Source organism: Callorhinus ursinus, unplaced genomic scaffold, assembly GCF_003265705.2.
Source record: "Callorhinus ursinus isolate GAN/ISIS: 27379988/994484 unplaced genomic scaffold, GSC_fseal_2.0 scaffold15, whole genome shotgun sequence".
NCBI classification, from domain to species: domain Eukaryota; kingdom Metazoa; phylum Chordata; class Mammalia; order Carnivora; family Otariidae; genus Callorhinus; species Callorhinus ursinus.
The window spans coordinates 34,467,992-34,480,740 of NW_027397077.1; the positions used below are offsets into that span (position 1 = coordinate 34,467,992).

Here is a 12,749-nt window from a genome sequence, read left to right on the forward strand (position 1 = left end):
AGGATTCCTGTGGAAGGTAGTGTAGTGTAATTAAAAGAATTGACTTGACCTGGGATGTGAATGTAGGCTAGGCTACTTTACTGGCACTGTGAGCTGATGACTTCCCCAACCCTCAGCATGCCTTCCTACAAAATGAAGGCGCAGTGGTATTCAGCTGAGAAGCTGATAATGCCGACTCAGTGAAATAATGGTGACAATAATAGCTAACATTTATTGGAAGCCTGCCATACCCTAGTCATGGTTCTAAGCAATTTACATATAATCAGTTAATCTACCTGACGCAGCACCATGAGTTAGGTATCATCTTTGTCCTCAGTTTTACAGACAAAACTGAGGCACAGGGAGGTTAGATAATGCACTTAGGGTGTTTATCATGGTATCTGGCACTTAATTAGGGCTTATAGAGGTGAGTTGTTGTTATGCAAATTACTATTGACTATATTTATTTTGACTTCTGTGCCAGCTCGTTTTTGGATCTTCTGTATTTCCCACAGTGCTGAAATTGACTAACTCTTCAGTAGATTTATGAGAAGCCACACACAGTCCTGGGGACAAGTTATAAGTAGGAATGCCTTGATTTTTTTTGACAAGTATTGAAAGGAAGGCATATCTTAGTAAGAAGTGGATAATTGGTAATTGTGAAGACAGAAGGCAGTATGTGAAAGAGTTGTAAGAGGGATACTACTTTTCAAGCATAAAAAAGATGGAAACATTTTTAAAAAGAAAAATCATAGCCTAAATATTAGGTTTGGAAATCCAAGTGCAAGCTTGCCATCTACATTTCCACTTGATACATGAATGTTGGGTCTGTAGACTTTCTCTTCCCCTGAGAGTTTGTTAAGGCGACTGTCAAATACCTGTATCCGTCGATTAAAATGCAGCTGCTAGAGATTTTTAGTTATTGATTCAGAGAAATGACTGAAATTTCGGTGAGTTTAGTAATATGGTTGAGACTGGCTTTGGAAAGCAAATGCTGACAGAACATCTCTTTCTCTGCACGTAGATATTTTTTAAACGGTGTCCCCACCTCCGCAAGCGTGTGATATAAACAAGCCCTGTTCTTTTTATAGCTGGTTAATTCGGGAGAGGACGTCCTCGTGTTCTACAATGACAGAGCCTCTTTCCAGACCCTGATCCAGATGATGAGGTCAGAGCGGGACCGGATGGACGAGAACAGCCCTCTCATGTACCACATCCACCTGGTAGAGCTCTTGGCCGTGTGCACCGAGGGCAAGAACGTCTACACGGAGATAAAGTGCAACTCTTTGCTCCCGCTGGATGACATCGTCCGCGTCGTGACCCACGAGGACTGCATCCCCGAGGTGAGCGAGCCTTTCTCATGCCTCTGCACATGGCCGGCCCACACGAGACCTCACAGTGCTGAGACCTGCCGCTCATTTCATAGTAACATCTCAGTTGGTGGGAGCAACATTTTCTCGAATGCCAATTTTGTGCATGAAGATTGTCGGCAGTGGGGGGATGTTAGTCTTTCCTACTGTCCTCTTGAGAACCTTGGGAATCTGCTGCTGCACTTCTGTTCTTGGAAACTAATAATTCAGCCTGTGGAGCAAAGAGGATTTTTGAATCCCCTTTGAATGAATGTCTGAGAAACAAGATTGAATGGGTTGAGATATGGTTCAAGTGAGTAAGACCTATTCTGCAAGTTTATTCTTTAAAATGAAAATTTGTATTGTAGAAATGATGAATGACAATTATAAAATACTGAGGAACTACAGGAAAGCAATAGGAAAATCAAAATTATAATTCCATCACCCATAATAAATACCTGTTAGATTTTGGAAATGATTCCTTCTAAGCTGTCCATTTTCTTGTTCATATATTTTGGCTGGTAACAAAAACGCCAACAAAAACTGTGGATCATTCGGAATTTAGTTTGCCTTTGTATATTTAAAATACATACTATTAATTTATATCTTCAATTAAATATACATATATTTATATATAGCATATGTATATACACTTATGTTTTTAGGTGATTTTTTTTTAAAGTTAATACATTTTGAAAAGTTCAAATAGCAGAAACTATAAAGGAGTAAACTAGGCAAAATCTCCTAATCTGTCCCCTCCCACCCCACAGAAAATCATTTATTATGTTCTTGTACATTGTCTAGAATTCTGCATATAAACAAATTATATATTCTCCATTCCCCTGCTCCCTCTTTTTTTTTTTTTTTTTAAACACAAGAGGTGACATTATGGGTACACTGTTCTTCTCTTCATTATCAGTCTGTAAAGAGAGTTCACATTCCTTTTTTATAGTTACCTAAAAATTTTATCGTATGGATGTGCTATAATTGCCCTGCATGGCTGTTCAACTGGCTTATGTGAATATAATGAGATGATAATAACTGGTGATTCTAATGAAGGAGGAAATGACAAGATGGCATTTTTCTCAGCCTTGTCCACACAGTATTTTCTCAGACTTTTTGATTCTTATTTATCTGATAGGTGAAAATAGTGTTCTAACATAGTTTTGATTTGCATTTGTCTTATTCCACATATACCAAATCGATTTTTCAAAGAAGTCTGTTTCTGTCTTCAGGTTAAAATTGCATACATTAACTTCCTTAATCACTGCTATGTGGATACTGAGGTGGAAATGAAGGAGATTTACACCAGCAATCACATGTGGAAATTGTTTGAGAATTTCCTTGTGGACATCTGCAGGGTAAGTCTCTCTGGAACTGAGTGGCAGAGCAGAAGTGTGTGTACGCGCGTGTCTGGACATCCTTATGCAGGCATAAGGGAAATATCTGCATAATTTCAACTTTGTTAATGTGTGGTACAGGGAGGCAGATGTGACTCTTATCATTGCACATGTCTCATTTCTTCTACCTTTTACTCCTAGTAAAAGAAACTCCTAGGGAAGATGGATTATTTCTGCTTTTCATTTCATCCTTTATGGATTGATCTAATAATCTGAAACATATTAAAATCACATTTAAAAGTTTTCTTCTCCTTGACAGTATTTCTTCCCGAGCTTGAGCATTTCTCTCCTTCAGTCTGGTGTCGAGGACTCTGCAAAGCACTTTCGTTTGCATCTGCTTTGCTGACCTAGCCGTTGTGCTGGGCTTCATACTCTTGATTTGGTTTTGCTCCAAGCTTAACATTGATCCTAAGGCTGCAAGACTTAGCACCTAACAAGGCACACCATAGATTCACTAGGAGTTTTGTGGTGGTAGATTTGGGGGAGGGGTGCCAGTAACCAAGAGAGAATAATTGTAAAGTGAATCTTAATTTTGGAAACGTTGTGTTAAAAAGAAAGTTGCATTGTAGAGTCCTAGACTGTGATAATTTCTGCTTGATGGTACAGTCACCAGTGCAAAACAAGGAACCTACAAGAACTTGTTTTCTTCGTAATCTAGAACTTTATTTAATAATACCTAGGTATTGGTATCACAGACATATGTATATTTTTTAAATCTCAAGTTCCTCCTAGTCTTTTAATTGCATAAATCTAGGTTTTTTTGGAGACTGGGATGGAAGGCCTGTTTTGCTTTATTTTTATTTTATGTTGTCTTATTTTTTTTTAAAGTAGGCTGTACACCCAGTGTGGGGCTTGAACTCATGACCCTGAGATCAAGACCTGAGCTGAGATCAAGAGTCAGAGGCTTAACTGACTGAGCCACCCAGGCACCCCTGCTTTGTTTTTTGTTTGTTTGTTTGTTTTTTTAATCAAGGCTGAGCAAAGTTTTCTGTAAAGGACCAGATATTAAATATGTTCAGCTTTGTGGGCCATCTGGTCTCTGTCACAGCTGTTCAACTCTGCCCTGGTAGTTTGAAAGCAACCAAGACAATATGTAATCATGTGGGCATGGCTGTGTTCCAATAAAACTTTATTTATAAAAGCAGCCACTAGGGGTGCCTGGGTGGCTCAGTCGTTAATCGGCTGCCTTTGGCTCAGGTGATGATCCCGAGGTCCTGAGATCGAGCCCCACGTCGGGCTCCCTGCTCCGAAGGAAGCCTTCTTCTCCCTCTCCCACTTCCCCTGCTTGTGTTCCCTCTCTCGCTATGTCTCTCTCTGTCAAATAAATAAATAAAATCTTTAAAAAAAAAAAAAAAGTCACCACCAGCCCTTAACTTTGCTGACCTCTACATTACATTATTCAGAAATGTAAAAATCAGCTGCTAATTTCATTCTCTGAATTTGTCTACAAGCTGTTCAGCATTAAGCTTAGAACATGGTAGTTAGTTAATAAAACTTGATTCTTTTTTGCCCTTCGTGTATTTTTATGAATATATTTTATATTATGTTAATGTCTCAAACTGTAGGACTAATGAATTTGGTAATAAAACTTGACTTTTTAAAAATGTATTTTCTAAACCTTTCCCTCTAAATGTCTCATCTTGTTTTAAGCAGCAAAATTAAGTAGAATGCAAGTAAAATCTGAAGTCTCTTCTCACCCCAAAACTTAGAGTCCATAACTCTGACTCACAGCCCACTACTTTCAACAGCATCACATATCAGTAACTTTTTAAAAATTGAAGTGTAGTTGACACACAATGTTACATTAGTTCCACTGTACAACATAGTGATTTGACAACTCTATAGTAACATGTTTATCGAATGAAAGAGTGTTGTGCATTTGGAGAATATCACATGGACCTCACTGGTGTATTTGATTCTCTTGATTATATGGATTAGGAAACCATGGTCTACAACAGATGAATGGCTTAACCAGGAGGACAGTTTACTTTTAGGGAAAAGTATAGACAACTATAGTTACTATGCCTTTTGCTGCCTCTTTAAGGTTTAGATTTGCCACACGTGGCTAGGAATTTGGAAGCAATGGCCCTGTAGGTCCCATCCCAATTTTAAATGTTTTGTGCGTCTACATGTGATATCCGAGTTGATCAGTTTCTCTTTCTGCATGATTTATTCTTGTTATTTTTATTATTATTACTGTCATTCCTGAGAGGGAGACATATTGACCTGCAAGCCTTTACCTTTCATTTGTTAAGGGTAATCAGCAGGAGTGGTCACAGATTTCTTAATCCTACAACTGACCTGCAGGTTCTGGTGTCATGTCTGAAACATCCAATTGCCTTGCAGGCCTGTAACAACACCAGTGACCGGAAACACGCAGACTCAATTTTGGAGAAGTACGTTACTGAAATTGTCATGAGTATCGTTACCACCTTCTTCAGTTCTCCCTTCTCAGACCAGAGCACAACGCTGCAGGTAAGAAAGGCAAATGCAGGTGCAGGGCGTTCACGGCTGAGCTTCAGCAGGGGCCGTTGGCATTGATTTGGCAGTGAGCAGCTATACATGGGCCATTTTGCAAGGCATTCAGACAAGATGCTTTTCTTGCTGTGGTGGGTCCCTTGGCTACAGAAGCACCTGAGAATGTTTTTCTGTACCAGATGAATCTACTGGTTGTTGATTTTTTTCCCCCTTAAGATGCCTTTTCTTCCCCCTTTAATCTTGTTATTCCCCCCGCTTCAGTCTTGGAAGAAGGAGAAGCAGCTTTCAGATAGGTGCTAGCATGTTATTCACACTTTTTAAAAATGCATTTGGAGATCCCGATTCTAACTCCCAGGCGTGTACCCAGAGTTCACCCAAAGTGGTACGGGGCTAGCATGAGAAGGTGTTCAGCCCGGCTGGCGGGGCTGCTGTGCGGCCTGACCCTGCGGGCGTGTGCACGCCTTCCTGCGCAGTGCTCCTGGGCCTGTGCACTGCAGCAGCTCTGCATCAGGATTCCCACAGTATTTCCAGGTTCAAAGGTAGGAATCCATGGATCCGGGAGATGGTGTCATTCTTTGACTTGGAAAAAAATCATTCTCCTTTATATAACTTATGTCTGGGTCAACTGCTGTGCAAGTCTTACTGCAGGTGCGTTCGTACTGCCTGCAGGATGAAAGCTGGTCTTGGTCTCCAGTGGTCAGAAGAGAAATATTAACCCTCCTTGTCGTGGAAAGAGGTAGAGGCTGTCCTGGGGTTGATGGGTGGCCTAGGGTTGTTGGACTACAGACAGATAATCCTAATGAAGGTAAATTCTCCAAGGGAAGGGTGATTCATACTCCCTGGTGTGTTAATTAGATACTGCTATATTTCATTAATATGCAAAGAGTTCATATAAGCCTAATACAGCCTATGAGGTAGATGATACTGTTCCCATTTTGCAGCTGAGTAAACTGAGGCTCAGAAAGTTTAATTACCATGCTCAGTTAGGGTCACAACCATTAGGTGGCATAACCATGATTTCAGCCTACTTCTCTCTGATGCAAAAACTTGAATTATGGAATTTTTCATGAGATACCTTTCCTTGGGACTGTTGGTAGCCTTATGCTTAGTTAGAAATAACTGTACAAGCTAGTGGTTAAGCTAAAGTATCACGAAGTTAGAAGGCAGCCTTTCAAATATCAGTACATATTCTTGAGTAATTGGGGAGCAGAAACCGGTTAGATCCCAAGCACATGAATTCCTAGAGACCAGAACATGCTCCTCACCAACTACTATTACACGGAGAGCCAGCTAGGAAAGCTGCTTTGGTTACTAAGATCGGACTTGCTTCTTTTGTAATTTAAAGTGACAATCGCCACAGCAATGCCCATTCTCCTATAGATTGTGAAACAGTATTGCAAAACCAGAATGTCAAAGTAAATCAGTCAAATTAATTGGAAAACCATTAAACAGAAACTTGTGTCTTGGATTTCCATCTTGGTCACTCCTGTCTCCTCATATTGCCTTACTTTGAAACCAATTTTTGGACCACCTAATAAGCCAGAATCGTCAGAGAGATGAATCTTCAATATAAATGCTCAAAGTTCCTGGTGAGATCCCAGGTTGTCTATCTATACTTAGAATACAAAGTCCAAAGTGGTTTTAGCTTTGTTTTTTAAGGGGTAGCTTATGGATTCTAGAGCCTTCATTTTCAAGGAATACTATTTTTGGAGCTCTCATAGCCTGTTTTGTTTTGTTTATATGCTGAAAAGCATATGCCTCATTTCCCCAGCTAGATTTTTACCTCCTTCCTGGCTTCCTTGTTTGTTTGGGGGTTTTTTTGTTTGCTTCCTTCTTTTTATTCAATCCAAACATATGAGGAAGGAAAATGATGAACTTGGGTTTGGCTGTGTTGCATTTATGTTGCCAGTGGAATGTCCAGGAAGCAACTGGAACTGTGGGATCCAGGGAAGAAGAACAGAATTTTGGAGGCTTTAGAGCTGGTTTCAAATCCTCACTCTGCCCCTTATCAGCTCTGTGGACTGGCCTTGGTCACTGAACTTCAGAACCTCTTTGCTTACATTTGAAACAGGGATGGAATATCAACCTTGCAGGTTATTGTGAGCACTAGAGATAATGTTTATGAACCATCTAGTATAGTGCCTGGTACATAGGAGGTGCTTAATAAATAGGAGCTTGTGCTTTTCCCCGCTAGACTGTCAGCTTTGGTAAGAAGGGCGTGGTTATGTCTTAGGTCACAGTTGTCTGCAATACTGCTTGGTCCCTGTGTCTTGCTTTGTGCCTGGAACCTAGGAGATGCTAACTCATTGAATAAGTAAACGAATCTGTGAGACTCAGAAGAGTGGAGGGGTAGAATCCAAGTATAAACATTTGCTCATTGAAGTTGTGGCCCGGAAAATGAAGTGGTTTACTTAGAGGGGACTGGGCAGAGCACAGATAATTAAAGGCAAGATACAGAAGAGGCCAGGGGAAGGTCTTCACTTTATCCCGCATGCAGGATGGGATTCAGGAACAAGCAGGGCTTCAGGATCTAAGAAAAGGGAGCATTTTATGAAGAAGGTGTTGAGCGGCCCTGTTCTTTAGTCCAAGAGGTCAAGTGAGCTGATGTTCCCAGATTGCCCATTGGAATGGGTAATTAGGAGGCAGCTACTCTGGCCAATTTCTTCATCTTTTGTTTATCCAGGGGTCAGATGGAACAGAGCAGAGGCCTAATAAATATTGGTTCAGTTGAATTAATTTAGTCAAAGGATACTTCTTTCTTTGAGTTTGGGTGTTGGGTTCTCATCCCAACTCTAACACCTACGAGCCAGTCGGGGGGAGGATAATACCACTATTTACTTCCTTGGGTCATGGTGAGGGCTCAGTGGGATAGGCAAAAAAGCACTTAGCCCTTGGCATGTGGGACGTGATCTCCATAAATGGCTTCTCTCATTGGAACCCTTGTGCTCAGGAGCTTAATATCAGGGTTTTTCAGCCAATTTCTCAGGCTCTCTATGATCCTGTCCTCTATTAGCAATGCAGTTTGCTTTCTCAGGTGGCTGTGAGCTGTAGAACAGAAAATACTTCCTGAAGGAAGCAGAGATCCTGGTTTTCGGGTGAACTTGGTGGAAGGAACACAAGTTGTTGGCGTCAGAGAGCCCTGAGGTCGACTCACTGCTCTGCCACCATTTGTTGGTTCTTCTGTGTACTTTCTTTTAACCTGTCTGGGCCTCCGTTTTGTATTTATAGCATTAAGGCTATAAATGTTTGCCACAGGATTGTTCGTTGAGGCCCCAAATGAGCTTTCATTTGAAGTATGTAGCACTTAGTAAGTGTAATTTTCTGAACATTGTTCATAGAAGAAGTTTTGAATTTTTATTAACCTGTTGAATTTTCTTCTAATAGAGTTCTTTCTCCCCCACCACAGCACTTTCTCTTGTTTTTCTTCCATCTCAGAAACCTCTCTAGAGCTTTTTAATACTTTTTTTTCTTTGCTATATTAATTCCCACTGTGTTTTGGAGGGACTATGCAAGTCCTCTTTCCCCAAACTAAAAACAGTGGAGAAGCTCACTGTATACAGTAATGTTTGCCTTGCAGGTCAAAGCTACTCTGACCCAGGTAGCTTTGGATGGAGACTGAAACGCATTTGGAAATTCGGAGGAAGTAAATGTTGGAGTTTTCTTATTTTAAAAAAGAGTACAAATTTATACTGTCATAGGAATAGATCCTACCATGTAGTTAACTCATCTGTAGTAAATGAATACTTGGAACGGGTAACCATCAGAACTATCTTCTGTTTATATCATTGAAGACACTGCTAGAAATAAGCATTCTTGGTGAGATCCACTCATCAGTTTGTTTTTGCTGATTAAAAATAGAGGTTCTGCTTATAGGAAATAATGTCTGGAAAGAACTTCGGGTTAATTTGCCTCAGTCCACTTATTTTATATACTGGATGAAGTTAAAGCTCAGAGACATGAAGCAATTTGCCTGAAGTCATATAGCCAGTTGGTAACTGGACAAGAATACCAGATTTCAGACACTGATTCCACTCTTTGTTCTTCTGGTGAGACTTAGATGGCATCAGGTTTGTAGATGCCCTTAAAATGCTTCTGATTTTTTCCTCCTTGGGATAGGCAACTTCTAGAATCCTGCTCATAACCGGTCACCCCTTCTCACTCTTACAAAGGGTCCATTACCATTAACCCACAGTTCAATGCAATGTCTGTTTCTGATCAGCATATCAGTGATCTACAGAAAAGTCATACCACCCGTCTCTTGGCTTCTCTTCCTTGCAGACTCGCCAGCCTGTCTTTGTGCAACTGCTGCAAGGTGTGTTCAGGGTTTACCACTGCAACTGGTTAATGCCGAGCCAAAAAGCCTCTGTGGAGAGCTGTATTCGGGTGCTCTCTGATGTAGGTAAGATATCAGTGCAGGTGGGATTGACTGTGATGAAAATGAATTGCCTGACAGTAATAAAGACTGCCATTTCTTGAGCACTTGTTCTACCTCTTCTGAAGTTCTGCACACAAGAAGTTGCAGAGGCAGAACTGGAGTGGAGGTCTTCTTGATTGCTAACCCTTGCTTTCATCTACCAAGCCAGCATCTCCCAAAGTTAAGAGCCAGTAAGTCCCAAAGAAAGCTAGGCTTTGAAAAAATAAGAGTCCACCGTTCAATGTAGGCAACTCTTGGCAAGTCACAGTGCACACAAGCTGGTTCAAGGCTCTGGGAAGTCTTTCATTCAGGAAACGAATTTGTTTACTCCAGTAAGTGTATTTGACCGTATGGAAACTTTCTTCCTACGAAGTACACGTCCAACCCCAAGGAACATCCTTTCTCAGAAATGCTACACTGATCCCTTTTGCCTCTCGATGATAAATGGTGTTCTGTTCCCTCCTCCCCGCCCCTCACTTGTCACTTCTCTGGCAGCTTTGAAAGGAAGTCATGAAAATTACTGCTCCCTTCACCCTGACTTACTCAGACTCTCTTCCTTGGCCCTGTTCCCCTTTATAAATGTTAAGCAAGGGGTTCATCTTCCTGCCTAAATTGAAGAAGAGTTACCTCCCTGTAGTAGCTATTTAGATCCCCTGAGAGCAGCAGAAGAGGCAGGTGGGGTTCTTAGCACTATTGAGTAGCTGTCCAGCCAATACAGATGGTGTTACTTCCCTGATTTCAGTCCTCCCATCCTGATTTCCTTGACTCTCAAGTGGTAGGTGTTGGTGTCCTTTTATTATTTTCGCAGCACTATTTCACAATAAGAGATGAGGCTTTTGAAAGTGTGTACGTTATAGGTTCATGATGTGATATCTCAGAACCAGGGCTCTGAGACCATATCCCCAAAACTCGCTACTCTGCCCATGTAGGATCATGCATCATGAAGTTGTTGAGTAAAATTTGGGCAGGTTGCCCAGTTGATCAGCCCAACGCTCATTAGGGAGATGAAATGTTTTAATTGGCTTGGCATTGATGAGAAAAGATAGAGGGAGGTGATGTCTATGAAGTGGCAGGCCATGGAAACAGCACAGCACCCCAGGAATTCAGACATGTGCCCCTTGGGGAATACTTCTTCCTGACTAAAATCACACCAAAGTTCACTATTTTCATGGTTTATCTTCAAAAGGGGGTATCCAAGGCACATTGTTTCTAGCCGAGTATATGCTGTACATCCTGCTTTTTATTTTTATATTATTCATATCTTTTTTCCCAAATTTCTCACTTGGTATATTAAACTGTTAGAAATTCGTTGGCTGGCTGATGGTTTTTTGTTTTTCTTGGATTTAAACAATTGCTTCTCAAATTGCTTCTTCCAGGGTGCTGGCATTGTTTTTACAATTAGATACAGGTAATATGGCACCTTCTTTGCTTCTGGTCTTGTGAAGCATTGAAGACAGGAAGTCATTGTCTTGTTTTTTCAGAGGTTGTTGGATTTCCCATATGGGAAAAAAGGATTGTTGGTCTTAGTTATTTTCCTTTATTAATTAAACTTTTTATTTTGGAATAATTTTAGACTTACAGGAAAGTTGCCAGGATATCACACAGAGTTCCCATATGCCCCTCACCCAGTTTTCCCTGCTGTCAACATCTTGCAACACCAGGATATTTTTGTCAAAACTACAAAACCGATATTGGCCCATTGCTATGAATTAAACTCCAGACCTGGCACCACTTTTTCCATCAATGTCCTTTATCTGTTCCAGGATTCAGTCTAGGCTCCCACGTTGCATTTAGTTGTGATGCCTCCCCAGTTCCCTCTGGGCTGCAACAGTGCCTCAGACTTTGCTTGTGTTTTATGACATTAACAATCTTAAAGAGTGCTGGTCAGGTGTCCTGTAGAGAATATGCCCCCCAGCCCCCACCATGGGCTTGATTGTTCCTTTCCTCATGATTAGACTGGAGTTTAAGAGGGGAAGAGAAGAGCCTATATGGAAAGAGTGGCTTATGTTATTGTAAATGTCATCTTTTGTATTATGTTTGGCTTAAATTGGCATTTTGTAGATTGTTCTATAGAATACCACTGAGAGAATTTTTGGAAAAATAGTTTGTTGGCCAAATGAGTTCCCTATCTTAATAATTCTTAAAATATATAAACACACTTTCACTTGCCTAAACTTTGAACTTAGAACATGTTAACGTACTTCAGAGCTACTGTCCCCCAGAATTCACATTGAAAATCGCTGACCTAAGGATGGTAAAGTTCATTTGAGCTCCTCAGCATTCACACTCCGTGCCATCCAAGTGACATACTATGGAAAAAATCTGCCTGAGGGGGTGATGGGGGAGTTAAGTCTGTCTTTGGGGCATCTCCCATGCAAGTTGGAGACTCACGAGTCATCTTTCTTCTGTGTAGCCAAGAGCCGGGCCATCGCTATTCCTGTGGACCTGGACAGCCAAGTCAACAACCTCTTTCTGAAGTCCCACAACATCGTACAGAAAACTGCCATGAACTGGCGTCTGACTGCCCGTAATGCGGCTCGCAGAGACTCTGTTCTGGCAGCTTCTAGAGACTACCGGAATATCATTGAGAGATTGCAGGTAATGCTTGGCCCAGAGAGGAGTGAACCTGAACCTGACCTAAGGTGGTTCCCACACAGCAGTGCTTCCGTGACCCAGAGAAAAACCAAGATTGGCCATAGAGAGATGTCAGTATGTGAATGGATAGTCAAGCACAGTAATATACGAAGAACCAAGAATGCAGAGCTACTTGGGAAGAGAAAAGCTCCTGATGAAGCCATGGTCTTTAAAGGTTATTTGTATATTTACAGATTTCTTCTTGAGAATAGGGACTCTGCTCTTACCAGGAAGGAATATTTAAATATTACAGAAGGATATACCTAGGATGAGGGCATGAGGGCTCCATTTTTTTTTCTCACCCTAGTATATTTAGCCTCTTGATTCAGCAAGTAAACAAGTGTAATAATACCTGAGAAAAGAGTTTTCGATCAGAATGAACCAACTGAAAATAAAAGTATTACTAAGTTCTACCTGGATTATACTTTTTTCTTAGCACCTATGAAGAGATCTGTCCCTTTGTTAAGGGGAGAGTAGTGAGTATTAGGTGTACAT

At 41.0% G+C, this 12,749-nt stretch overlaps 1 protein-coding gene across 8 annotated transcripts in view; it reads left to right on the forward strand.

Moving 5' to 3' along the window:
* The window catches only part of ITPR1 (inositol 1,4,5-trisphosphate receptor type 1), a 322,408-nt gene that overhangs the window by 179,023 nt on the left and 130,636 nt on the right, over positions 1–12,749 (forward strand). For all 8 annotated transcript variants that reach the window (XM_073901575.1, XM_073901576.1, XM_073901579.1 and 5 more), the window contains 5 exons: positions 1,071–1,322; positions 2,564–2,689; positions 5,075–5,203; positions 9,485–9,605; positions 12,034–12,218. In XM_073901575.1, the coding sequence (XP_073757676.1) occupies positions 1,071–1,322; positions 2,564–2,689; positions 5,075–5,203; positions 9,485–9,605; positions 12,034–12,218 (813 nt within the window). The remainder of the gene's footprint in view (positions 1–1,070; positions 1,323–2,563; positions 2,690–5,074; positions 5,204–9,484; positions 9,606–12,033; positions 12,219–12,749) is intronic.